The sequence below is a fragment of the Carlito syrichta genome, unplaced genomic scaffold (genome assembly GCF_000164805.1).
Source record: "Carlito syrichta isolate Samal-C Ts95f unplaced genomic scaffold, Tarsius_syrichta-2.0.1 Scaffold302083, whole genome shotgun sequence".
NCBI lineage: Eukaryota > Metazoa > Chordata > Mammalia > Primates > Tarsiidae > Carlito > Carlito syrichta.
The window spans coordinates 391838-417966 of NW_007246179.1; the positions used below are offsets into that span (position 1 = coordinate 391838).

Consider the following 26129-nt stretch of genomic DNA (forward strand, 5'->3'; position numbering starts at 1 on the left):
TATTGTAGAGATGAGGTCTTGCCAAGTTGCCCAGGTGGGTCTCGAACCTGCGGGCTCAGGCCATCTACTCACCTCAGCCTCCCAAGATGCGAGATTACAGGTTGAGCCACCGAGTCCGGCTAAATGTGATATTCTTAACTGCTGTTTTGTTTTGTTTTTTGAGTCAGGGTTTGACTCTGCTGCCCAGGATGGAGTGCAGTGATGTGATCACAGCTCACCACAGCCTTAGCCTCTGGGTGAAGGTAATCTTCCTGCCTCATCCTCCCCAGTAGCTGGGATTGCTGGTGTGCACCACTATACCTGACTAACTTTTTTGGATTTTTGTAGAGATGAGGTCTCCCTGTGTTTCCCAGACTGGTCACAAACTCCTGGACTCAAGTAATCCTCCTGTCTCGGCCTCCCAAAGTGCTGGGATTACAGGCTTTAGCTACCATGCCTGGCAGACTGCTGTTTATTACAGGGTTCCTCAGAGACTCCTATGGAAACAGACAAAGCAAACTCAGTGGACACAACTTTTCATGAGACTAAAGCAAGGTCACTCAAAGGACTCAGCCTTGTATCTTAGCTGATCTAGGAATAAAGCCTAGGAAAATGGAAAGAGTACAGAGGTTTCGTTTGTCCTAAACAGGTGGCTAAACTGCCTTTAGGCACATACTTGGCATTAGGGAGTTGCGAGAAGTGTCTGGTAAGGGCTTGAGGTGTTGAGTGCCATGATGTTTGCTTGATAACTTTACCTCATCTCATAATATACAGAATCCTCCCCCATTTTCAAGTATAGATCTTACTTACTTTTATTTTATTGCTTTTATTTTTTGTAATCAAATTACTCATGGATTTTAAAGGAAAAAAATTCTAATGACAATGTACACATTGGCAATAAAAAATAAAATTTCCTCTTTATAACTTTCTAATCTCATGCTGTTTCAACAAATGTTTCATAGTATATACCTGCTGTCACTGAACTGTGTGTACATTTATGTATCTGTGTATTATGTGTATTCACATATATGTGTACATAAGCATATTTATCATTTCTTTGTACTTCATTCAGATCATACTCTAAAGAACATATCTGTTGGCCATCTTAACATCTAAAGGAATATGGACTGCAATTAAGTGAAGAATACTAATTATATAAAATTCCAGTTGTCTAAAGTCATACTTGAAAACATTAGTTAAATGGTACAAAGTATTTAAATGAGTGCTTGTTGCATAGTGACTGATATGTGGGATCATTTATGCCAATATTTTAAAATACGACATTATTAAACTACATAATTTTCAGTGATCCAGTATTTTTTTAATCTCATTTTATATCTTCGTCATCATGGGTGAGGTAAAAAATCCTTCATATTTTCTGTTATTTTGTGTCACCACTTCGTTTTTCAGTTTTTTAAAAAAATGTATATTCCAGTTCATTAATTACCTCTTCTGTATATCTGATAACCTTTCCGTTAATGTATATGCATACATGTGTCTGTATACATAGACATATATTTAAACATACTTGTAAATATTCACATGTGTACATATATTTAATACATATTTCAAATATAATTTTTCCCAATTTGACTAATCTTCAGTAGTTTCTTGTGCTTTCTACTTTTATAATTCATTAAATAATCAAACACTATTTTAAAATTCATTATATAATCACTTATGTAGTGTTCTGTGATTCTAACATCTGAAGTCTCTTCATGTTTTAGCCGAGTATTAACTGGGAAGGCTTACAGTGAGTGTAGCAATCTATACTATCTGGATGTCACTAGCATATAATTTCTTGACTAGTCAGTAGATACTGAAGTTAAAAATTATATATAAAGTCTTTTTTATTGAGAGAATTTGATATAAAACTTTATACTTTGTTGAGTGAATGGGGCACTGCATACTTACAGAATACTTAGACTCAATGACAGTATTAAAAAACACAATAGGCTCATAGATGCATTTAGTCTATATGGTTAATATGAACAGGACAACTTCCTTTAATTTCCTTGTATGTCACTAAAAGAAAAACACTTCATATTCAGCAGGGCTATGTTTTTACAGGAGTTGCTGACATTGGAGGATGTGTCTGTGGAATTCACTTCGGCAGAGTGGCAGCTTTTGGACCCTGCCCAGAAGGACCTTTACCGAGATGTGATGTTAGAAAACTACAGAAATCTGGTGTCAGTAGGTAAGGACAGCTACCCTGTGTCACTGGAAGGTACCTCATCGATGGCCTGTTTTCTTAACTGCTTACACTTGGAAGTCACTTCAGTGCTCCCAATAAATTTTTAGTGCATTCTCTGGCTCCTGATAAAAGGATATACAGTCACCCATTGGTATCTGAGGGTAATTGGTCCCATGACGTTCCACGGGTACAAAATCTAGTGCTCAAATCTCTTAAACAGAATGCCATGCTGCGCAGGTCGCTCACACCTGTAATCACAGCACTTTGGGTGGCAGAGGTGAAAGGATTGCCTGAGTCCAGGGGTTTGAGACTAGCCTGGGCAACTTGGCGAGACCTCATCTATATAATAAATTAAAAAATTAACTGAGTATGATGGTGCTCACCTGTAGTTCCAGCTATTTGGAAAGCTGAGTTAGAAGGATCACCTGACCCCACAGGTCGAGGCTGAGGTGGTCATGAGCATGCCACTTGCACTCCAGCCTGTGCGACAGAGTGAGACTCTTCCTCAAAAAAAAAAAAAAAGTCATAGTATTTGCACATAACTTACACAGATTGTCCTATATGCTTGAAGTCATCTCTAGATGGCTTATGATAAATACAATGTAAATGCTATTTTAATAGTTGTTACAGTGTATTTTTTTATTTGAATTCTTTTTTAATTTTATTTTTTCAAATATTTCCTATCTGTGGTTGGTTGAATCTCAGTGTGAAATCTGTAGATTTGAAGGGCTGACTGTGATCTACCCACTCCTGAAAGAAAAGGGTCTACTTTGCAGATGTGAAAACTGTCTAGTGACTTAAAGGTAACATTCTCCCGTGTTACATACTCCAGCCCTATCCATTGTGTCTGAGTTTTCTATCATTTCCCATAAACAGGTTATCAAGCCAGCAAAACGGATGCACTTTCCAAGTTGGAACAAGGAGAGGAACCATGGACAGGAGAAAATGAAATGCACTGTGAGATCTGTCCAGGTGAGTGAGAACCAGCAAGATGCATAATCGCAGAAGTCATATTATAATCAAACAGAGAAGAATGGTGGGTGTCTTAGGATACAGAAACAGTGCCTCCATGTATCTTTCTCCTCATAATCAAAGCTTTTCTTTTGAGTATTTTGAGGGAAATATATCCTTTTTTGTTTTCTGAGATCTGACTCCTTATTTTCTTTCATCTTGATTCTTGTTTGCCTATTTTTCTTCTTTCTCAGCTTCTATAATCTCCCTGTTCTTTATATCCTGTCACACTCTCTGCCTGTTCCTTCTACCTTTCATGCCTTGCTTCACAGAGACCTTTGAATGAGTCACTGTTGTCTGACTATTGCAATTCCTGTCCCCATTGAGAAATACTGATTTCCTTTCTTAACATTCAACCCTACCTTGTATATTGTGCACTCACGGTAACCTGTTTTCTCACTGTGCATTTATCTGGTTCTTAAGCTTCTTCCTTCTCCACTCCCAACTCTGAGACTTTTCAGTGTTTCCATTTGCTCTGCTAATACCAAAATCTTTATGATTTTTCATTCTTATGAGCTAATGTTCCTTTCTCTAGCTGAAACTCCCCAATTAACATCTCCATAATATTGTCTAACATACATTTTAGTCTACATATTTTATCTTTGGCAGCTGGCCTATGACTTCCTATTACCTGCATAAAGAGTAGGAATCATTTTCCCTACATAAAACACACTTTCATTCTCCCGTAGTACTATATATCATCTGTCTTGTCCATGCTGATGTTATACTGAATGTCCTCTATTTATGGAGTTCTTTTCTTAAAGGTCTCTGCTGTTTCTGTGGACTGTTTAAATAGAAAGGATTGTTTAATATCCTACATCAGCTCTAGCCCAAACCAGGTCATAACTTATGTCTGTCTCAGAGTTCTTCCTTTGTACATTTGATGTTTCTGATTTTCTTTACATACCATATAATTTGCCTTTAAGATTACAATTCAGTGTGTGTAGTTTATGAACAGTTATAAACCATCACAACTAATTTTGGAATTTTTGCTGCATCATTTGAAGAAAAAATCCGTAAACAAAAATCATATCCTTTCAAGCTCCCAGCCTTAGGCAACCACTAATCTACTTTTTATCTGTATAGATTTGCCCATACTGGACATTTTATATAATTAGATTCATAAACTATACAGTCTTTTTTTGCTGGCTTTTTTCATTGAGTATAATGTTTCTGAAAGTTCTCCCATATTTCAGCATGCATTAATACTTCTTTTTTTTTTTTTTACTGTTGAATAACATCTATTTTATGGATATACACCATATCTAATTTATTCATTTGTTTATTGATGGACATTTGGATTGCTTCCACTTTGTGGACTTTATGAATCATGCTACTATGAACATTTGTGTACAACTTGATTTTCATAAATATGTGTTATTTTCCTTGAGATTCTACCTAGGAGTGGAATTCCTGGATCATATGTAATCCAGGAGGGGTCCAAATGCAGTGCTTCTGGTCATCTTCTCCCTGTGAACTCACAGATGGCATCATATCTCTTCCCAGCCATAATATGTATAAGTAATAATTCAGAATATTGTCAATGAGGGAAGCCCACTTGAGACTTGTGGCCAGAGTTTTTACTGGGGCTGAATCACATACTCCCCATGTGGCTGACCTTAAGTCTCCAGCCTCTCCCAGAAATCAGGCTAATATAGAGTGTCCATCTCCTCCAAAGGTTGGAACTGATGTGGCATGGCCTAAAGCTTCTATCGTAAATCACACTGTTAGATGTTCAGTCAGCAAAGCTACCAGGCACACAAAGACACTACTATGGGACAGGACAGTCCAGGGACCTAGAGGTTACCTCCCAGTAGCTAAGCACAAACACTAGATCTCTCTGTGGGGAAAATTAGTTCTTCACCACAGAGATTACTGTAAAGAATGAACAAAGAAGGAATTAATTTAGAAATATAGAGGACACAGAGCATCTGGTGTTACAGTCAGAAATGGAATGAGAGTGTGATGTACATGAAGTACATCTTGATTCTGAATGAGGAAGATGATGACGGTTTAAGAATGAAGGTGCAAGTCGGGCTTGGTGGCTCAGCCTGTAATCCCGCGCCTTTGGGAGGCTGAGGTGAGTGAATTGCCTGAGCCCGTGGGTTCGAGACCAGCCTGGGCAGGCGAGACCTCATATCTACAATAAAATAAAAAAACTAGCTGGGCGTGGTAGCGCATGCCTGTAATTCCGGCTACTTGGAAGGCTGAGGCGGAAAGATCACTGGAGCCCAGCAGGTCGTGGCTGCGGTGGCTGGGAGCGGCCACTGAACTCCAGTCTGGGTGACTGGGTGAGACTCCAACTCAAAAAAAAAAAAAAAAAAAGAATGAAGGTGTGAGGGCAGACGTGTTGGCTCACGCCTGCAATCCCACATTTTAGGAGGCCAGGGCAAGAGGACTGCTTGAGCACAGGAATTCAAGACTGCCTCGGCAACATAGTGAGACTGCATCTCTGTAAAAAATTTTAAAAATTACCTGAGCATAGTGGCATGCACCTGTAATCCCTGGTACTTGGGAGGCTGATGCAGAAGGATCACTTAAACCCAGGATTTGGAGGCTGTGGTGAGCTGTGGTTGTGCCACTGCACTCCAGCCTAGCTAGCAGAGTCCCAGACTGAAAAAAAAATGAAGGCATGAAATAGGAAATGTGGTTTAAGGCTATCTTGTTGACTATCACAAGACTGGCCAAATACAGGCCAGTGTTAGGTGGTTTGTGTCAGGGAAATAGTGGGGCAGAAACACGGATAAATGGAATATTCATAGTAATGTAAACTATTTTGGCAAGCTAGTGTTTTGATTTTATAGATGAGTAATTGAGGTCATATGGTTGAGATTGCTTAGCTTTATTTTTTGTCAAAAAACATCTTAGTAGTCTTGCCTTTCACCTAGATGACAGTAGCGTAGCAATAATAAGGAACAGTCCAGCTAATTGGAAGGCTGAGGCGGAAGGATCACCGGAGCCCAGCAGGTCGAGGCAGCAGTGGCCGAGAGCGGCCACTGCACTCCAGTCTGGGTGACAGAGTGAGACTCCAACTAAAAAAAAAAAATAATAATAATAATGATAATAATAATAATAATAATAATGAACAGCTAAATGTTTTAAGAAAAACCGAAGGTAAAGCTGGCACAACCTGGTCCAGAAGGAAGATATTTCTTCTTTAGAACAACCTAGCTGATGCTGAGACATAAATGTATCACTACTGGTGGCAAGATGAGGAAACGGTACATTAGGGATGCTGAAATGAGAAAAATTGGATATGACTTTTCTCCTGTATGCGATTGAACGTTTTCATTTCCTATCTAGCAGCACATAAGTTCTGAAGATGACTGCATTGTATAGTGGCCAGTTGCAAAATTCCCTAGCAATCATTGTTTCCTATTTCATTATGAATGGAACATCAAATAATACCACTAGACCAAAGGGGGGAGGGTTGATTATAGGAATTGTCCACTAAATGTGATGAATGATTTTGAAAATTAGCTTGATGATAGTTTATGACTTGAAGGAGGGCAAACATAGGAACAGGATTGCCATGCAAGAGTCTGTCTCAGTTCACTCTAATTCAACTGCTGAGGATCTCAAATTCTTACTTGCCAGGTAACAGGTAAATGTATTTAGTCTATACACACCTCAGTATGCTCATTTCTATCATGTTTATAGTCAGTGTTTGGTTCCTTTAAGGGCTTAAATAATTCCAAAACTCTAAATGTTGTACTATGTAAAACCTTGGTCTTATACCTTCATCTTTCATTTTGTATATTTTCCCAAAATGTCACTCATTCTTTTCTTATAGAATAGGTATATATTTATTATTTCCACATTGCCTTCTCCATTTATACTTCCAACAGGATTCTTGATGTCTGTACTACAAATCTAGTAACCATCTCAAAGTTTATATTTCACATACATACTTCATTCTACACATTCTGGACTGCAGTAATACTGCCCCCAACTCATTATGAGATGCTTCCACATACACAGTGGCTCAAGCTATACAGTTAGTAAAGTCATCCTTGATTCCTTACTTTCATTGACCACTCTCCTTATTAAGTTCAGCATTTAACCTTGTCTTTTCTTTATGCAAATATATCTTGCTTTCCTTTACCTCTCTCCATCTCCACTGCTCCTTGAAACCACATGTAACAATCTCCAACTCCTTTCTTTTTTTATTCCTTCTTGTTTATTCCATTTTTTTCTAACTAGAATTTAACATCATTGAAAATAAGGCACATTTTGTATATCCCAAACACCAGCAGAGTGCCTTGTCCATGGGAGCCGTTGAGTAAACATGTGGAGTGAATAAATATAACCTTCACCATTTTGGATCAGTTGTCTCATCTACCTTAGTGGAATGTTTTTCACCAGACCCTCTGTTTGCTTCTATTTACTATATCTGCTTGTTTTGTAAGGTCTTATTTAGAAAGCAGTGAAATCTATACAGGTTGCCAACTTCCTGACCTTATTTGTTTACAAACTGTTTTTACCTTTTTGTTTGTTTTTATCAAAGTGTAAGAAATAAGGAATAGTTATACATATAGTTGCTTTATTCTGTTATCATGGTGGTGTTACTAAAAAGCCATGTTTAAAAACATTAAGAATTTTTAAAGTTCTACCTCAACAAGATTTTGAAAGGATTTGTTTTTCTCTTCTTTCTTAGAAAATGACAAATTTGATGATTATCTTCAGGGTTCCTTGGAAAATCAAAGAATATGGAACAGTATGGAACAATACCATGAGTATAATGCATCTGGAAATATTGTCTCTCAAACCAAAAGTCATTATTCTTTCATGGAAAATCATGATATTTTTGAGTTATACATAAGCACTTTGAAATCAAATTTAATGTTAATGAACCAGAACAAACGTTATGAAATTAAGAACTCCACTAAATGTAATGGAGATGTGAAATCATTTTGTTATGGGAAGTATGAAAAATTGCATTCCACAGTTAAACTCTCCATAAATACAGAACCCATTAGCACTAAATCCCAAGTCAATAAGCATCAGATAACTCATAAAATAGAGAAAACCCACATATGCAGTGAATGTGGAAAAGCATTTGCCAAGAAGTCTCAGCTCACTGATCATGAGAGAGTTCATACAGGTGAAAAACCTTATGGATGCAGTTTTTGTGCAAAAGTATTCTCTAGAAAGTCCCGGCTCAATGAACATCAGAGAATTCATAAAAGAGAGAAATCCTTTATATGCAGTGAATGTGGAAAAATCTTTACCATGAAGAGCCGTCTGATTGAACATCAGCGAACTCATACAGGAGAGAAACCCTATGCATGCAATGAATGTGGAAAAGGCTTTCCAGGTAAGCGTAATCTCATTGTACATCAGCGAAATCATACTGGAGAGAAATCATATGTATGTAGTGAGTGTGGAAAAGGTTTCACTGGAAAGAGCATGCTTATCATACATGAGCGAACTCATACAGGGGAGAAACCCTATATGTGTAGTGAATGTGGGAAGGGCTTCACCACAAAGCACTATGCCATCATTCATCAACGAAATCATACAGGAGAGAAACCGCATATATGCAATGAATGTGGGAAAGGCTTTACCATGAAAAGCCGAATGATTGAACATCAGCGAACTCACACAGGAGAGAAACCCTATGTCTGTGGTGAATGTGGAAAAGGCTTTCCTAGGAAGAGTAATCTCATTGTACATCAGAGAAATCATACAGTAGAAAGGTCCTATCTATGTAGTGAATGTGGAAAAGGCTTCACCATTAAGAGCATGCTCATCATACACCAGCGAACTCACACTGGAGAGAAACCTTACATATGCAGTGAATGTGGGAAAGGCTTCCCCTTGAAGAGTCGTCTGATTGTACATCAGCGAACTCATACTGGAGAGAAACCTTACAGATGCAATGAATGTGGGAAAGGTTTCATCGTGAATAGTGGATTGATGTTACATCAGCGAACTCACACTGGAGAGAAACCCTATAGATGCAATGAATGTGGAAAAGGTTTTGCCTTTAAGAGCAATCTTGTTGTACACAAGCGAACTCATACTGGAGAGAAACCCTTCAAGTGCAGTGAATGTGGAAAAGGCTTTACCATGAAACGCTATCTTATTGTACATCAGCAAATTCATACAGAAGAGAAATCTTATATATGTAGTGAATGTGGAAAAGGCTTTGCCATGGAAACTGAACTCATTTTACATAATCAAATTCATACTGGAGAAAAACCCTATGCATGCAATGAATGTGGTAAAGGCTTCACTGTGAAAAGCCGTCTAGTTGTTCATCAACGAACTCATACAGGAGAGAAGCCCTTTATATGCAGTGAATGTGGAAAAGGCTTCTCCTCAAAGAGAAATCTCATTGTGCATCAGCAAACTCATAATGGACACAAACCCTAACATTGCAATAAACATGGTCATGCCTTCATGAAGAAAGTGTGCCTTGTACAACAGCAGAAATTTCACAGAAGGTAGACTTCCTTTATATATACTTAGTATGGAAAATTCTATTCCAAAATTGTCTCATCTCACTTCATTACTGAATGTATTCAGTAACATGAATTCAGGTTGTGAATTATTTGATGCTCCCAGTGAATATCAAATAACTCATATGAGAGAGACTGTATGGATTCAGTGATTTGGAGGTAGCCTTTCATTTGTTAACCTTCATTAAAATTATGACATTGTACACAAGAGAACTGTATTAAGGTACATAATCCTTTGCAGAGAATCTGAACTGATTACACACAAGTGAACTCATGCAGGGACCAAACCAGTGAGTACTGTGAACTCCAGTGTGCTCCTAGCATACGTGGATATAGTCAGTGTAGAGCAAACTGCTGCTAGATTTTTAATGTTCAGAGATTATGCAATTTGCACAAAAGTTAGTTTAATAAAGTCAGAAAATGTGTTTGTGCCTTCAGTGATCAGTTACTTCAAATTTTATGTCAACATAAACATGTAGGGTAAAAAACACATCTAATGCAGAAAAGTCTTGAAAAATTTTTAACCAATTGTAATCTTGAAAAGTGTGTACTGAGATAAATCTTATAAATGGGCAAACTAGAAAAGCCTCCTATGAAAAGCCCCTATCCCATCAATGATCATGATAGATGATGAGTGAGCTTATACATATTAGCAGCATAATGATCATGGGAAAGCCTTTGCCAACAAATAAAACCTTAATAGTTGATGCATATTTCATGTTGGAGAAAAAATTTTAGATTGCAATGAATATGGTAGGATTTTAGCAATATATTCTGCTTTATCATGCATCATTATTTCAATCACAAAAAGAATGAATATACAGCCGGGCTCGGTGGGTCAGCCTGTAATCCCGCGCTTTGGGAGGGTGAGGTGAGTGGATTGCCTGAGCCCGTGGGTTCGAGACCTCATCTCTACAATAAATAAAAAAATCAGCCAGGCATGGTAGCGTGTACCTGTAATTCTGGCTACTCAGAGGTGAAGGATCGCCGGAGCCCAGTGGATTGAGGCTGCAGTGGCTGGGAGCGGCCACTGCACTCCAGTCTGGGTGACAGAGTGAGACTCCAACTCAAAAAAAAAAAAAAAAAAAAAAAAAAATGAACACACTAAATGTAGAGTAAGGTTGGTAAAGTATCAGAGAATTCATTAAGTAATAAAGTCTTACGAAAATTATGTATATTTGAGAGCTATCATAAACCTAAACTCATCATACATCTGATGTCCATTTTGGGACAGGATACCTTTCACCATATTCTCAATGATCCCATAGTTTTAAACTGGGATTTTCTCATTACTGATTACATTTTAATATTGTACAATGCAGGTATTTTCCATGCCTGCCTTGTATCATTATATGATTTGTTCTTCCACATTACTATATCTACGTTTTTTTGTCTAGGCTATTAATAAGGGTAATTCAATATTCTTGGATGTGTTTACCTGTTACTAAGTAACAAGATATAGTTTACATAAATACTTTATTTTTTAAAAATTTTTTCAAAATACTTTTAGGTTCACAAAAAATTTCTTACATAATCATAAAACAATGAAATTACATTAATACAATGCTGCTAATCAAAAGTATTTGTACTTCACTAGTTTTTGCGTGTACTAGTGTGTTTATTTTTGTCTAGAGTTCTAAAAAGTTTTGTAACGTATAGATTCATTAGTCTCACCACTCTCAGGATGCAGAACTGTCGTACATCAGAAACATCCCCTTGTTACCCCTTATAGACATCCCCTCTCCCCACAACATGACATAAAGTAACTACTATCCCATCACTCTACTTTTATAATTTCAAGATGCTATTAAAATGGAACCATGAGGTATGTAATCTTGGAGATAGACTTTTATTCACTCAGTAAGTTGCCCTTAAGATCTATTTGTTGAGGGTCTAAATAGTCTATTTTTTTTCTTGAGTTATTCTTTTGTATGGATGCCCCATGGTTTATATACCCATTTACTGTTGATGGACATTTAAATTGTCTCCAATGTTTTTCTGTTATACATAAAGATGCTATAAATGTGTGTGTACCTGATTTTGTGTTAACATAGCTTTCCTTTTCTCTGGAATAGACAACCAGGAAGATGCTGGATCACATGGTATGTTTATGTTTAAATTATAAGACATTGTCAAACTTTTCCAGAGTGAGTATACTGAGTTACATTCCCACCATCAATGTATAAGCACTGTATTTGCTCCATGCCCTTTCTAGCATTTGGCACTGTCAGTATATTTAGCTTTTTTATCAAGTGTGTGGTGGTATATAAGCATAGCCTTAACAGATATTATGTTCAACATCTCAGCATCCACTGAGAACCACGTTAAGCAAAGCTGTAATTCTTGCTTCTTACCAGCAAGCAGTGTTAAAAATCCAGTAGCCTTTTATATCTGATAATGTTACTTTCTTTTTTTTTTGAGTTGGAGTCTCACTCTGTCACCCAGACTGGAGTGCAGTGGCATGTTCCCAGTCACCGCAGCCTTGACTTGCTGGGCTCTGGCGATCCTTCCGCTTCAGCTTTCCAAGTAGCTGGAACTACAGTCACGCGCTACCATGCCTGGCTAATTTTTTGACTTATTGTAGAGATAAGGTCTTGCCAAGTTGCCCAGGCGGGCCTTGAACCTGCAGGCTCAGGCAATCCACTCACCTCAGCCTCCCAAAGTGCAGGATTATAGGCTGAGCCATCGAGTCCGGCTATGTTTACCCTTTCTATTCTTTCTTCATTTCTGGTGTTATGTTTCCTTCTTATAATTCCTTATATCAGAACTTCCTTTGTCAATTTTCTTTGAGCAGGCCTACTGGCAACAGATTATTTTCCTAAGAAAAGGATTCGTGTTCTCTCTTCTCTATTTAGAGTTATTTCCCTTGATCTAATAAAATTATTTATTCCAGTTTATAAATAGTGAATTCTCTTTATAATATAAGTGGATATCTGCTGTTTATTGTTCTGGCAGAATTCAATCCCCTACTCCAAATTCACTCCTTTAAAAATATATTTTTTTGAGCTTCTACACAAGGCATGTTGTAGACACTGGGGACACATCAAAAGACAAACAGGTGAAGTGATGGCCTTGATAGACAATAGCATCTGGGGAAGAAAACAGTAAAATAAATATAAGATAGACTTGATTTTGGGTAAGTGCTAAGAAGAAATAGTCCAATAAATTCATAAATTACAATCAAACAGCTGTTGAAAGCACGAGTTTTCAGAGAAGACTTCTAGGCAAATGTAATGTGAGCCAAGACTGAAGTGTACTGACAGAAGACAACCGTCATAATATTTGTAAGTCTAGAATACTAGAGGTCTGGATCTAATTATTTTCCCTGGGATTCCTGTCTCAAGATTCTCTGAGACACTTAGGTAAAAAGGCAAATTCTTGGGTCACTCCCCAGATCTAAACTAGGCCCTCTGTGGCTTGGGTCCAGGACTCTGCATTTATGAAAAGAGGTTTCTGATCAATACTGGAGTTTGAAGACCTCTTCCCTAGATACTGGCTTAGTGCTCCCATCACTACTTCCACACTGTAACATAATGGATTTTATGTAGATACTCCCCAGCAATGAATCAGACAAAAGTGATCCCCCAAGCCGGCCCTCAAGTCCCCTCCCTTCTTGTCCTTTTGTGAGTCTATATCCTGCCATGGCAAGGTCACATCAGTTCACTCCTAGAACTGATCATTGAGGGTCCCAGGATGTGCTGACCTGTGGACCAGGTGCTGAACTTACCTCCCACAATTTAACATTCCAGATAAATTGGGCTGAAATTTAATCCTGAAGGGCATGTAATACTCTTAAGAAACATACAAACAATATATTTTTAATATATCAAAATTACAAAACATAAAATGAAAAAAATTTAAATACTCATACATACCAGTCAAGTATTGTTAGCAATGTATTCCCCAAACTTTTCATATGCATGAGTGGGTTTATTTTATGAAAAAGTGAGTTTATACTTACCATGAACTTCTATATCCTTATTCTAAAATTATATCAAAAATCAACATGTTTTATAGTCATTCGTGATTATGACACATTGAGAAGTGAAAAATTGGTGACATTTTTCCAAGTAAAAAATTTATATTGTCTACCTGTGAACAGAACTAAACATTAAGTGAAACTAAATGTGTGTAATCGATCATAATTTTCAGCAAGATATTTGAGTTATTTACAAAATACATACTGTTCTCCAGATTTTCTGCCCTCTGAAGAGCAGTTATGTTTCCTCACTTTTTAATTGCTATGTACTGCTATACTTGAGCAGATGTTTCATAAATTACCAAAGTTTTCATCTGTCATTGAATGTATTCCTTTTATTTGGTAAACTACAAACGGCTGCTGTGAGCTTTTAGAATTAGAATTGCTGGGTCAAACAAAATGAAAAATTTGTATTGGCTCTAGGTTACCCTCCAAAAAGATATCTACTTACATTCTCTACGATTACATTTCCCACACCTGCAAAAATTTGAACAAATATGTGTGACTGTTGGGGGGGGTGAGAACTATATAAAGTATAATAATTGCATTCTCAGTATTTCACATTATGAATTGCCCCACTGTCGTCTTCATTTGATTTTGGAAAGAAGCATGTACGTACATTTGCACCTTCACCTCTTCATCTCCTTATCGCCTTCCTCACTGGGTATCAAGTCCCACGTGGGTAACAGCACTTAATGTTGACCATCGCTCCCACTCCCGGCTTCCCCCCGTATTGGGAGTCTAACCTACAAAAGCCTTACCCACTCCACAACCCCCGTCCTTTGCTTATGTCAACTCTATGACCGCTTCCTTCCCATCGGCACCTGAGCTACTCCATACGTTGCCTATCTTACAAAGCTGTCCCAGGTCTGGGCATCTTCCCTGCTTTAGGGACACCAAGATGGCCGCACCCATTCAGGTTAAATCTCCCCCTCTGCCAAAAAGGGCTCCGTCATCTTCCTTTTTCCCCTGCTGGCTGAACAGGAGGCCGCTGCGCCGTTTGTGCCTGAATGGGCAACGGCCTCTGAAACGGGACGCAGTTCGCACAGCGCTTTTGAGAGTCGCGACAAAGGACGAGGAACACTGAGGAGCGATTTCAGTTGTTTCTCACAGCCTTTAGGCCCGCTTAAGTCAGAAACGACTGCATGGGCGTGGTTTTGTGACGTCATAAAATTGGGACCGTCATACATCCGGGAACTTCTTCCGGGGTGCGTGTCCCACGTCGGCTTCCGTCGTCACCCCTCCCGTTCTCTTCCTCCCACCTCCCCCGCCCCTCCGGTCCCACTGGGCGGCCGCGAAACGCGTCTGACTAGGAAGTGGCTTCGGCTGCTGGTCCGGGATTTTGTCGCTGTGGGCGGTGTCTGGAGAGGTTCACCATCGGGTGAGTTGGGTTCAGGGCAGCGGTTCGCGCCCTGTGGGACTCCTTAAACCTGACTGTGTGAGCAGGATCTTAGCGGCGTTTTATTGGACCCCAGTCACCGAGGGAGTGGCATTAGGCGTTAAGGATGGGACCTGTGTACGACTCAGAGTCTAGAGAAGTCGGCCGGGCGCGGTGGCGCGCGCCTGTCATCCCAGCACTTTGGGAGGCCGAGGCGGAAGGATTGCTTGAGCCCAGAGGTTCGAGACCATCCCGGGCAACATAGCGGGACCTAGCCTCTACAAAAAAAGTAAAAACGAAAACCAATAACCCATTAACCGGGCGTGGTGGCTCGCGCCTGGAGTCCCAGCTACTCGGGAGGATGAGGAGGGAGGATCGCTTGAGCCCAGGAGGCTGAGGCTGGGGTGAGCCGTGATTGTGGCACTCCCTGGACTCCAGCCTGGACGACAGAGACCCTAACTCCGAAAAAAGAAAGCGAGACAGAGTCTGACTATCCGATTTCAGGTCCCTGCGAATCACTCGGCTTCTGGGGTCTGGGTGGTTGAGAACTGAGGTGTCAAGTTTGCATCCGTCAACGTGGGGGTCGTTCAGGCTCTACTTAATGGGGTGCTCCGCGTTGAGGACGGGTGGGAGAGGTCCACGTGGAGTTCGTGGACACTGTTGGGGTTTAGGAATGACATGCCATGGGGGGCTCAGCCATAGAGACGCCTCCTGTGGGGCTGCCAGTGTGTGAGGTCGTCCAGGGTTCCTGGAGATTCGCTGGGTTCAGGTTCAAACCTCGAATGTGGGTGTAGACTTGGATTGTGCATTTCCCCTGTTATTTCGAATTGAGTTAACTCCATAAAGTTCAAATTCGTCCTCCCAGTCCTTACCAAAGTCTCTTTTGTCTTCCCCTAACACCGCTCTTTTCGCTGTACAAAATTCACACACACACACACACACACACACACACACACACACACACACGGAGCGCTATGATATAAAATATTCATGACTTTTTAATAAGGTATTTAATTTTTGCTGTGTCAGCAGTAATAACGTCACATTAAGACATTTCTGTCCTCATTTTTTTCTTTTTCTTTTTTTCTTTTTATTGAGTTGGAGTCTCACTCTGTTGCCCAGACTGGAGTGCAGTGGCCGCTCCCGGCCACTGCAGCCTTGACCTGCTGGGCTCCGGCGATCCTTCCGCCTCAGCCTTCCAAGTAGCTGGAACTACAGGCACGCGCTACCATGCCCGGCTGATTTTTTGATCTATTTTAGAGATGAGCTCTCGCCAAGTTGCCCAGGCGGGTCTCGAACCCGCGGGCTCAGGCAATCCACTCACCTCAGCCTCCCAAAGGCACGGGATTACAGGCTGAGCCACCGAGCCCGGCTCTCATTTTTTTCTTAAGCAGTTTAGTTCATGAGGATCAATTTTATTGATCTTTTCAAATAATCCCCTTTCGAGGCACTGGTATTTTTTAAAAATTGTTTTTCTGCTGTTTATTTCATTGATTTCCACTTTCATCTTTATTACATCTTTTCTTTGTTGCTCTTCTTTATTTTTTAAAATTGTTTTTCGTAGCTGGGCTCGGTGGGTCAGTCTGTAATCCCACGCTTTGGGAGGCTGAGGTGAGTAGATTGCCTGAGCTCGCGGGTTCGAGACCCACCTGGGCAACTTGGCGAGCCCTTATCTCTACAATAAATTTTTAAAAATCAGCCGGGCGTGGTAGCGCATGCCTGTAATTCTGGCTACTCAGAATGCTGAAGCGGAAGGATCGCCGGAGCCCAGCAGGTCGAGGCTGTGGTGGCCAGGAGTGGCCACTGCACTCCAGTCTGGGCAACAGAGTGAGACTCCAACACAAAAAAAAACCCCAAAATTGTTTTTTCTGTTATGTATTGCAGTGATTTCCACTTTTATCTTTATTGCTCTTCAGTCAACTGTTTTGTATTTTATTTATTTATTTGCTTATTTATTTATTTAGAGTAGGAGTCTCACTCTGTCACCCAGGCTGGAGTGCAGTGGCATGCAAACGGCCACCACAGCCTCTACTTCCGTCTCAGCCTTCCAAGTAGCTGGAACTATAGGCCTGTGCCAACATACCTGGCTAAATTTTGTGATTTATTGTAGAGACGAGGTCTCACCAAGTTGCCCAGGCTGGTCTTGAACCCCCGGGCTCAGGCAGTCCTCTTGCCTCAGCCTCCCAAAGTGCTGGGATCACAAGCTGAGCCACTCCACCCCGCTGCTTTGTGTTTAAGTTACTCCTCTTTTTCTAGTTTTTCAAGTTGGACAATGAGAGTATTGATTTGTGTTGAGATTTTTTTTTTCTAATATAGATTATTTTCTCTTTCGTGATTTAAAGGTGTAAGTTTTCTTAAGTATTACTTAAGTGACATTCAGTGATTGCTATGTTGTTTTTGTTTCCAGTCAGTTAAAAATATTGTCTAGTTTCCCATGTGATTTTCTTTTTAACCATGCTTACTCAGAACTGTGTTGTTTAATATCCAAATGTTTGGGTATTTCTTAAATTTCATTCTGAAGTTGATTTCTAATTTAATTCTGTTCTGCCTAGAAAATATATTTTTAATTTATTGACACTTCTTTTACATTCTAGCACAAGGTTTTTTCTGGAGAGTGTTTCAGGTACCACTAAAAATAATGCATATTTTGCTGCTGGTAAGTGTAGGATTAAATAAATGTCAGTTTAATCAAGTTGATTATGTTCAAGTTTTTTTTGCATCCTTGCTGATATTTTGTTTTCTTTATTATTGTGGGTGGGGTTATGAAGTCTTCAGCTATTATCTTTGAATTGCCTGATCCTTGCCAATTCCATCTGTTTTTGCTTTATATGTTTTAGAGCTTTGCTATTAGGTCTACATAGATTTAAAGCTTTCATATCTTTGTATATATACCTTATTCTTACTAACCACTGAAACCATTATTGCCGCTCACCTAAGCCTTAGTATCCAGAGTTTTTATGTGGGGTTAGTTAACATGGACAAGATTGACTGCCTATGTGGCCGACCTCAGGCTCTAGTGGTTAAGCTGATATCACATGGTCCAAGGCCTCCCACCATAAATCGCATTGTTAGCACAGACTATCTGGCATGGCTCAAATTGCCCAGGTGAGCAAAGACACACTTATCAGTCAGGATATTCCAAAGGCTTAGAAGTTTCTCATAGGAATTGAGGACAAAAGCCAAACTTCTCTTGGATAAAGTTAATCCTTTAGTGCATGACGTGATATAAGACAATTTTTATGATTTCCTTGGTATATTGGTCTTGAAACTGAGGTGTGTATACCCATTGAGCATACAAAGACCTTTAAAGTAATACTTGGGCACACAGGCTTTTTAAAGACATAATGTGTGAATCCTTAGAACTTTCCATATGTTCTTTTTCCTAAAATTGATCTGCCTGAGAATTTTCCTGCATTGTGCTGTACTGGTTCTGCTTTCATACCTCCTCTATAATAGTCATGTTACTTCCACTTCACAAAAGAAAGGCATATCTTTCACACCTTTAGAATCTTGTTTTAGTGCCTTGAGGTGTGAAAGTCTGTGAGGCACCAAGTAAAGAAACAGTTTGAAATATTAGGGTGCTTTATTTAATTGCATAGTAGCAGTGACAACATATGGACCCAGAGAAAGTATATACCTAAAGCTATTTTGCTTTTCAGGTCCTGGCTTCCAGAAGCAAGATAAATCAAATGACGGAATGAAAGAAAAGGAGAAAGTTGCTGGCCTTGGATATCATCATTTCTGGGGATGACTTCAACTGGCCAGTAATATTTCTGACTACAAAAACTTTATGGCAGATGTATAAAAGACAAAAGACATATAGTCTATGTTGCTCACTTTTTCCTGAGCACAGAAGATGTTTGAATTCCAGGTGAGTTTGTTTTGCTATATTTTCCCTTTGTCTTTTGATGGGTTTGTGGTGGGCTGAAAAAGTCAATTCACCTAAAAGAAGTGTAAGTTGAGATAATTGTGTCCTGGGGAGAAATTAACTTAGACTCTACTTTTAGGAACTGAGGTGGGGATTCATTCTCACATTATTAGATTTGATGTGAAAACAATGCAAGCATCATTGACAAAGTTCAAGACAAAGTTCAAAACCATTACACTTACATATGAATCACCTCTTCAGTATGTACTAAGGTTGTCATTTTAATGTACATCCTCCAGACTGTTTTCATCGTATTGGCATTCTTTGCGTGTGTGTGCCTCCTGGCCAACCTTCCTCTTTTTTACCTAATGTAATGACTCTAACTGATGTCTGTTTGATAATTTAACAGTTCAGCTCTTGGTATAATATGACTAAACATGTGACTATGAAAATGGTTATGGGGTCTTGTTAATGACTTTTTGTGAAATTATTTTAGTTTTTGGGGGGAGGATGGTTACAGAGAAATCAATGATGGGGTGTAGTCTTGTTTCATATTAATGAATACTTCCAGCTGCTGTCCAAATGGAAGCTCCACTATATGGTGAATGGAAGCTCCACTGTATGGTGAATGCTCCCAGCACTTGGGTAAAAATGTTGACTCTGGAGCCAGTTGCCAGCTGTGTGGCCTTGTGCACTTCATTTAGCCATTATGTACCTGAATTGTCTCATCTCTAAAATGGGGTAATTGTATGTCACCTACCTAATAAGGGAGGGTATAAAATGAGTTAATCTATACGAAGTATTTAGAAGAGTGCCTATGTATAGAAACAGGTTTTTTTCTCTACTCTTAGAAAATGCTTCTAACATCAAATATGTGTGGTTTTTCCCATCCATCAATTCAGTTCTCCATACTGACTGTGTATTCCCAATATACTCAGTTCTAACACTAATTGTCTGGAGTTAGGGTAGGCCCTACAGGTTAGGGGCTCAGTCCCACAAGACTACTCCCAGAAAAGTGCTGGGTCTCCAGGTTATCCACAACCTCTGTCCAATGTGGCTATCAATCAGAAAATTCCATATATGTTTTTTATTATGTCATAGCCTGGTATATAAAAAGTGACATACAAATGTGACATAATAAGAAATATATTTGGTCATTTTCCCCAGTTCGTGGCACAGAGTACCTAAAACCCTTGAAATTTCCTAACCAGTAAGAGTGTCTTTTTTTATTTGTAAGGAGGCCCTATAATATACATGATTTTCTGCTCTTGAAGTGATTAAAGGTGGGGACCCTATCCTGAAAGATGAAATGATTAGAGTGTTGGGACTGGATGGAAAGATGGACTGGAAATTAACCTTTACAAAAACTTGAATAAGAGAATTGACGAGCTTTGCATTGGGGAACATATCAAGGTGCTAGAAAGGTGGCAAACCCAGAGGGGCAGGAAAGCTAGGAGCTTCCTCCCCCATACTTTGCCCTGTGCATCTCTTTTATCTGATATTTCTGAGTTATACCCTTTATTATAAACCAGTAACCTAATGTAAAGTATTTTCCTGAGTTCTATAATCCATTCTAGCAAATTATTGAGTGTGAGCGGGAGTTTGTGAGAGCCCCTAATTTATAGCTCAGGACTTGTGACTGACATCTTAAGAGAGAACAGTCTTGTGGGATTGAACTTTTAAATCTATGGAATCTGACCAGGTAGTTAGTGTCAGAATTGAACTGCATTGTTGGATATCCAGTTGGTGTTCAGAGAATTGGTTGTTGATGTTAGAAAACACACAGAAGGAACATCAGTGCTGCAAATATTGTCAACACTTGTTATGTTACCAAGTTGCATATTTTTCACAGCCCCTATGATCCAATGTTCTTTTGCCTTGTTTTTATTTTGCATTTTCCCATTCACCAGTGAGGGTCAGGGTCAGATACTTCTCGTCCCTTTGTTGCCTCTTTGGATTCTTTCTTCTGTGACAGGCTGTCCTCATCCTCTGCTCAGTTGAGAGGACAGTGCAATCAGCAGTTTTGTGTTTGGAACATGTCCAGACCTCGCCCTATGCATATTTTGCTTTAGCTGATTCTAGCTTTTATCCTTCTGCACTAGTAGAGTTTTAACTCTAAATATAGTACTTCCCTGAATTTTCTGAGTTGCTTTTTCAAATTATTAAACCCAAGGGAGTCTTAATAGCTTTAAGTTTATAACTAGATGGTTGGAGCTGAGGGTGTCCTGGGGAACTTCAAGTTTGCAGCTGGTGTCTGAAGTAAAGGTAGTCTTGTGGAGAGCTGTGTCTTTAACCTAGAAAGTTCAATATAACTTACAGTAATTGGTCTCAGAATTCATAAAAGCTAGAGACTGAGATTATTAGGGGTCATCCTGGAGTCAGCCTGCTGTAGAATTTCCATCCAGTCATAAATTCTTTTGGACTATGATGTGAGGTACGAATTTAACCAATGGGTAGACATGTCATCTAAAATATTTTAGAATGAGATAAACTGATCACACTTGAACACTTAAAACCTCTCATGAGACTACTTTCTTCACTATACAGCATCCCGCACAATAATGTAGGCGATAATAATGTCTCTAGGTGATTTTATAGTTTTACCTTTGCATTTAATGTAGTATAGTTTTAGTCTGTGGTGTCTCGGTGTAGACTTTTGGAATTTATTGGGATTCTTGAATTTGGGATTTGAGGTATTTGTATTATCGGTCATGAAATATTTCCAATTTTAGATTTTTGGATGTTGCTTCTCTGTTACTCTCTGTTCTCGTTCAGAAGCTATAAGTAGGCAAAGGTTAGGTCTTTTTACTCTATGTTTTATATTTATTTACTTTTTATTTTTTTATCTTAATCTCTATGTAATGCTTTTTCTGCAATTTTCACGGTTATATATTACACTTATATACTCTATTATATTTAATATACTGACACTCTGTCCATTAATATATGTATGTATATATGCCTTTCTATTTGAAGGGTTTTTAAAACCCAAATCTTTCTAATGAACTTGAAAGGCCTTTTGTGCTTTTGACATATTTTGTGTAGTTTCTTTTTTTCTTTTACAATTATTTTAAAGCACTATTTTATGAATTGAAGATGTAGAGTCTGTTCATGATTGATCCTCATATTGACTGTGAAGTCAGTGGTAATGTAGAAATGTTTCTATTTGTCCTGATGTCATTTGTGTATGTTTAGCATTTAGAAATGAGGACAAAAATATATAGATAGAAAGATAGGATTTTGCGCCTACCAAAGTGTATTTGAGAAAGGAATATAGATGCTGGCTATATGGTACAATTTACAAAAATTTCTTGCATAGTTCTTCTGTATTAATAATAGGAATTTATATCATATTAAATAGGACTCTGTAATTGTAGGAATCACTGACCTTAGAAGATGTGGCTGTGGAATTTACCTGGGAAGAATGGCAGCTGCTGGACTGTTTTCAGAAAGACCTTTATCGAGATGTGATGTTGGAAAACTATAACCATCTAGTATCACTGGGTAAGGATAATTCTTCTGTGTCATGTAGAGGGTGCCCAGATACTGTCCTTTCTTTTTTTTTTTCTCTCTCACTCTGTTACTCAAACTGGAGTGCAGTGGCATGCTTACAGACACCACAGCCTCCACCTGCTGGGCTCAGGCGATCCTTCCGCCTCAGCCTTCTAAGTAGCTGGAATCACAGACACATGCTACCATACCTGGCTAATTTTTTGATTTATTGTAGAGACGAAGTCTCACCAAGTTGCCCAGGCTGGTCTCAAACCCCTGGACTCAGGCAGTCCTCTCATCTTGGCATCCCAAATTGATGGGATTACAGGCATGAGCCACTGTGTCTGGCCGATACTGTCCTTTTTTTTTTCTCACCTAAGGAAAGCTTTTCTGACCCCAAAGAAAGCAGTGTGATCTATTCTGAAGGAGAATATTTACTTTGTGTATGAAAAATTGTGTTTTCATCAAATGTACTGTTTTCCCATCTTGTTATACTATACTCCCATTCAGTGTGTCTGTGTCATCTATCTTTCCTCTTAAATAGGGTATCAAGATAGCAAGTCAGATGCACTCTCCAAGTTGGCACAAGGACAAGAACCATGGATAATGGAAGATAAAATTCAGAGAAGAAACTGTCCAGGTGAGTGAGTGAGAGAGCAAGGGCAGTGGCTTCGGAAGTCATATTGTAGTCATGTGAAGCATCTGAGGATACCTGAGCAGCTGTTCCATATATTCATTTCCTATATGAGAACTTTATTTAATGGTGTTTAGCTTTAAATATACTTTTTTGAGCCAAGCATGATGGCTCTTGCCTGTAATCCCAGCACTTTGGAAGACAGAGGTGAGAGAGAAGATTGCCTGAGCCTAGGAGTTTAAGACCAGCCTGGGAAATTTGACCAGACCCTGTATCTACATTAAGTCCAAAGATTAGCCAGATGTGGCAATGTGCACCTGTTATTTCCAGCTACTTGGAAGGTTGAGGCAGAACGATTGCCTGAGCCCAGCAGGTTAAGACTTTGGTAGCCGTAAATGTCTACTCCAGCCTGGGTGAAAGAGTGAGACTCTGACACACACACACACACACACACACACACACACACACACACACACACACATCTTGTCTTTTCTTGGGACTAGTCCTTATTACATCTTCTTTTAATTTTATTTTATACTGGAGTCATACAGTTGACTATAAAGAACCAGGACCCTTGGCCAGGCATGATGGCTCAATCCTACAATCCCAGCACTTTAGGAACCCATGGGCTCGAGACCAGCCTGGGCAATATGGTGAGACCTCATCTCTACAATAAATCAAAAAATTAGTTGGGCTTGGTGACACATGCCTGTAGTTCTGGCTACTTGGAAGGCTGAGGCAGAAGAATCACCTGAGTCCAGCAGGTTGAGGCTGTGGTGGCCAGGAGCCTGTCACTACACTCCAGCCTGAGCGACAAAGTGAGACTCAAAAAAAAAAAAAGGACCAGGACCCAGCAAATCATCTTGTAAGCATTTTATTTCATACCATTCTCATGGAAGAATTTGTTATTCTGTTTTTTTCTTAGGAATCAGCAAAATTAACCATCATCTGCAAGAGCACTCTCCAAAGAAAACATTTCTTAAGAGCATGCAACAATTTAATGAACAGAATGCATTTAGAAATATTGTTCATCTGAGCAAAACACATTTTCCCCTAGTGCGAAATCATGATATATTTGACTTAAATATAAAAACTTTGAAATCAAGTTTAAGTTTAGTGAACCAAAAGAAAAAACAAGGACTAAATAACCCAATTGAGTTTAGTAAAGGGGAGAAAACACTTCAGCATGGTAAGCATGAACATATGTGTACTAAAATTAAATTGCCTGAGAGTACAAACTGCATTGCTACTAAATTCCAACTCTTTAAGCACCACGGAACCCAGAAAGCTGAGAAACCCCATTCATGCATTGAGTGTGAACAGACCCTCCTCGGGAAGTCTAAGCTCATTTACTATGAGAGTACTCATACAAACCATAATCCTGGAAGTGGTCAATATGAGAAATTATCCAGAAGTATCATGTTCACTCAACACTGGAAAACTCTTACAAAAGACAAAACTTATATAACTAGTGAATATAGAAAAGAGTCCACTGTGAAGGACAGTCTCATTGCACATCAGCAAACCCATACAGAAGAGAAATCCTATGTATGCAGTGAGTGTGGAAAGGGGTTTACAATGAAGCGCTATCTAATTGCTCATCAACGAACTCACAGTGGAGAAAAACCTTATGTATGCAATGAATGTGGAAAAGGTTTCACTGTGAAGAGCAATCTCATCGTACATCAGCGAACTCATACAGGGGAGAAACCCTATATATGCAGTGAATGTGGAAAAGGCTTCACCATGAAGCGCTATCTTGTTGTACATCAGCGAACTCATACTGGAGAGAAACCCTATATATGCAGTGAATGTGGAAAAGGCTTTACCGTGAAGAGCAATCTCATTGTCCATCAGAGATCGCATACAGGGGAAAAATCTTACATATGCGGTGAATGTGGTAAAGGCTTCACTGTCAAACGCACTCTCATTATCCACCAGCGAACTCACACAGGAGAGAAATCTTATATATGCAACGAATGTGGCAAAGGCTTCACTACAAAACGCACACTCATTATACATCAGCGAACTCATACCGGAGAAAAACCCTATGAATGCAATGAATGTGGTAAAGCCTTCAGCCAGAAAATATGCCTCATACAACATGAGAGATGTCATACAGGAAAGACTCCTTTTGTATGTGCTGAGTGTGGAAAATCCTATTCACACAAATATGGTCTTATCACCCACCAGAGAATTCACACAGGAGAAAAACCTTATGAGTGCAACGAATGTGGAAAAGCTTTCACCACAAAGTCAGTACTCAATGTACATCAAAGAACTCATACAGGAGAGAGACCTTATGGTTGCAGTGATTGTGAAAAAGCCTTTTCCCACTTATCCAACCTTGTTAAACATAAGAAAATGCACACAAGAGAAATAGGTAGACTCAGTCAAGTTGAAAATTCCATCAACAGAGAGTCACAGCTCATTACTTAAAAGTGAACTCATGCAGAACAAAACTACTAATGCAATAACTGGAAATGTCTTTTATGGAATCTCAGACTTCATAAAATATCAGTGTGTTTCTAGCAGATTGGAATGTAATCATGGAGATGAAAGTGGAAATAAAAGAATTTGCCCTAGAGCTAATCCTGGTGAATACAATTAGTAAGGTGGTGCTTTAGTGTTCCTCTACCTCATATTTTCTGTCAATGAAAACATTGGATAAACTTCAATGTGGAAATGCCTTGAGCAATAAATTCTGCTCATGTATATGAAAATTTTGTGCTGAAATGAATTCTGCAAATGCAGAGACTAGAAAAAGCCTTCTGTGGAAAGATAGACTTTATTATCAGGCAGGTTTCATCATAGATTATCAGTGAGCTCATTGTTGATAGAAATATGATGGTGATGACAAAGCCTTTACCCAGAAATAAGACCTCAATGAGTGTTAGAGTTTACACTGGAGAATATCTTTAGGATGATAGTATATATGGCAGGATTTCATATATACTGTGATCCTGCCACATCATTGGTCAAGAAATCTAGAGAGTAAAACTATCCTGAACATATTTAATGTGGAGCACCATTAGCAAAATGTCAGGAGCTCATGAAGGAGTGAAATCTCTTGTAAATGATGACTGTTTGAGTGCTTTCTGTGAGTTGTAACTGTATGATACATCAGCTA

At 39.2% G+C, this 26129-nt stretch overlaps 2 protein-coding genes across 2 annotated transcripts; both read left to right on the forward strand.

Annotated features, from left to right (window-relative positions):
• The first annotated feature begins 1957 nt into the window (after window positions 1-1957).
• On the forward strand, window positions 1958-10072 carry ZNF432 (zinc finger protein 432). Its single transcript, XM_008056024.1, has 3 exons — window positions 1958-2176; window positions 3050-3145; window positions 7842-10072. Exons 1-3 carry the CDS (start codon window positions 1999-2001, stop codon window positions 9560-9562), a joined length of 1995 nt encoding a protein of 664 aa, XP_008054215.1. The 5' UTR covers window positions 1958-1998; the 3' UTR covers window positions 9563-10072.
• A 4850-nt stretch (window positions 10073-14922) lies between these two features.
• On the forward strand, window positions 14923-25877 carry ZNF614 (zinc finger protein 614). Its single transcript, XM_008056028.1, has 5 exons — window positions 14923-15008; window positions 18665-18876; window positions 22251-22377; window positions 22910-23005; window positions 23925-25877. Exons 2-5 carry the CDS (start codon window positions 18862-18864, stop codon window positions 25436-25438), a joined length of 1752 nt encoding a protein of 583 aa, XP_008054219.1. The 5' UTR covers window positions 14923-15008; window positions 18665-18861; the 3' UTR covers window positions 25439-25877.
• The last annotated feature ends 252 nt before the right edge of the window (window positions 25878-26129 follow it).

Bases quoted from the DNA above. Each gene is read 5' to 3' on its own strand.
- ZNF432 (XM_008056024.1), top strand. From the start codon at position 1,999: ATGTCACTAAAAGAAAAACACTTCATATTCAGCAGGGCTATGTTTTTA. The intron at 2,177-3,049 runs GTAAGGACAGCT...TCCCATAAACAG, and splicing joins CAGAAATCTGGTGTCAGTAG to GTTATCAAGCCAGCAAAACG. The intron at 3,146-7,841 runs GTGAGTGAGAAC...CTTCTTTCTTAG, and splicing joins GCACTGTGAGATCTGTCCAG to AAAATGACAAATTTGATGAT.
- ZNF614 (XM_008056028.1), top strand. The intron at 22,378-22,909 runs GTAAGGATAATT...CCTCTTAAATAG, and splicing joins TAACCATCTAGTATCACTGG to GGTATCAAGATAGCAAGTCA. The intron at 23,006-23,924 runs GTGAGTGAGTGA...TTTTTTTCTTAG, and splicing joins TCAGAGAAGAAACTGTCCAG to GAATCAGCAAAATTAACCAT.